The sequence below is a fragment of the Trachemys scripta genome, chromosome 1, assembly GCF_013100865.1.
Source record: "Trachemys scripta elegans isolate TJP31775 chromosome 1, CAS_Tse_1.0, whole genome shotgun sequence".
In the NCBI taxonomy this organism is placed as follows: Eukaryota; Metazoa; Chordata; order Testudines; family Emydidae; genus Trachemys; species Trachemys scripta.
Window position 1 is genome coordinate 249085419 of NC_048298.1, and position 2130 is coordinate 249087548.

Consider the following 2130-nt stretch of genomic DNA (forward strand, 5'->3'; position numbering starts at 1 on the left):
GAGTGGGGGCTGTGGGGGGCAGGGGGCTCTGGGGGAGGGGCTATGCGGAGACACTGGGGTGAGTGGGGGGCAGGGGGCTCTGGGGGAGGGGCTATGCGGAGGCACTGGGGTGAGTGGGGGGCAGGGGGCTCTGGGGGAGGGGCTATGTGGAGGCACTGGGGTGAGTGGGGGGCAGGGGGCTCTGGGGGAGGGGCTATGTGGAGGCACTGGGTGAGTGGGGGCTGTAGAGGGCGGGGCTCTGGGGGGCCGATCAGGAGCGCTGCTGAGCCTGTGTGGTTCTGTCACTCCGCGGCCGTTGAGGAGGGGCGGGGCGGGGCGGGGGGTTGCGAGCGCAGCGCGGCGGAGCCCCCTCCCCGGGGTCTCGCTCTCGCGGGGCGGGGTTTGTGGGGCGTTGGGGTGAGCACAGCGCCCCCTCCCCCACGGCTCTCAGCAGCGTCACTCACAGTCTCCGCCTCCTCAGACCCGGCCCGGCCAGCAGGAGCCGCAGCGCCCCTACAGCTGCCGCCATCGTCGTCTCGTCCCCGTCCCCGCCCCCGCCGCCGATTGGGCCAAAAGTTGGGCTCCGAACGAAACAGCACAACTCACCCGCGGGCTGATTGGCTCGCAGGAGGGGGCGGTGCCACGTGGGCCCCGGTACTGCCCGACACGTGGGCCTGAGTGGCTTCTGGGGGCTCTTTGCCGTTCTGGGTTGGGATACAGGACCCTGGGTCGCGGACGCTTTAAATCCCCCGGCCAGGCCCCGCCCCACGGACTTCCCCACCCCCGGGACTCCTTCTCCTTGGCCGCCCCGGGGGCTCGCCTCGGGTCCCGCTGTGCTCTGCGCGGCGGCGGGCGGGGCGGGCTGCTGCGCTCCCTGCTGGACTTGCTGCCGGGCGGGGTGACAGCTGCCCCTCCACCGCCGCCGGCCGGGAGCGCCATGGCTCTCCCTCCTGCCGCCGCCGCCTCACCTGAGGAGGGGGGCAGCGAGCCCCAAGGCTGAACCGGGCCCCCTGACCATGGTCTCCCAGGGCCCCCGGGATTTCCCTGCACCCTCATGCCCGGAACTCCCCCATTCCCCCAGTGCTGGTTGCACTATGTGTGTTACAGAGTGTTGTTAAGTTAGTCGTTTTCTCCCCGCCGCCGCCTTTCATGTAGTAGTGGGTCTGGTGGTGAATTAATTGTGGGTCCCTTGGTGCCCTTGAGGTTGTAGCCACAAAGCAGGCCTGGTCCGCTCATGCCTTGGTACCTGTCACTGGCCTGGGCCCTCGCCAGCACTTGTAGAGCTGTTGCTTCGTTAAGCACCCATCAGCACTCAGAGCTTGTCCACACTGGAGCCTTGTACTGCTTGAGCCACTCCCAATGGGTCCCCTGGCCCAGCCTCAGAGTGTGAACACAGCTCCAGGGGGTAACATTCCCTTACGAGCCATGGCTTATTCCCAACCTTCATGGCAATAGCAAGCATGGTTGTTGGTACAGCTGTACCCCCCAGGACTTGTGCTGCTTCAACAATATCACTCCTCAAAGCGGTTCTGCTTCCTGCTGCAGCCAGGCCTGCAGTGACAACATGTAATTAGCAGAGAAACAAAGGCACTGTCTAAACTAGTATTAGGAGCCCTCTTTCTGTCGATGGTGTGTGTCCTCACAAGGAACACTTCCACCGACGTAGAGGGGCAGTGCGGGGGGCTGAGAGCCTGGGTATTCAGCTCTACATGCAGCTCCCTCCACAGAGCCAGGCTGCTCCCCAGCTCTTGGCTCCCCACTCCCGGGACCTCGGCTGCCCTCCCCCAGCTCTCAGCTCCCTGCTGCAACTGGGTTCCCAGCTGCAAGGTCTGGGCAGCTCCTGGGAACCTCAGTGCAGTCGCCAGGCTCACTCCCAGCTCTGACCCAGGCTGTGCCTGCCCAGCTCCCTGCTTCCAGTCAGGCTGTGGCCTGGGATCCCTGCTGGCAGCCTGTGGGCTGCCCCAAGGCTCCCGGCTCCCCTCAGCCACCCAGACTCCAGGCATGCAGCCAAGAACCTCCCGGTGGCAGGGAGCATCTGTGCAGCACCAGGGCTCCCCACAGGGAGTGAGGAGCTGGGAGCCTCCAGGCAGCAGCCTGGCTGGCAGCAGGGAGGCACAGCCTGGCTCAGCTGGGCTGGAAGCCAGGGAGCAG

General features: G+C 66.6%; 1 protein-coding gene across 1 annotated transcript in view; it reads right to left on the reverse strand.

The window, feature by feature from the left end:
* Positions 1-1441, reverse strand: part of CLYBL (citramalyl-CoA lyase) — a 253209-nt gene extending 251768 nt beyond the window's left edge. Inside the window, 2 exon segments of the mRNA XM_034775548.1 lie at positions 444-560; positions 1400-1441. Of these exon segments, the coding sequence (XP_034631439.1) occupies positions 444-560; positions 1400-1441 (159 nt within the window).
* Positions 1442-2130: the final 689 nt, after the last annotated feature.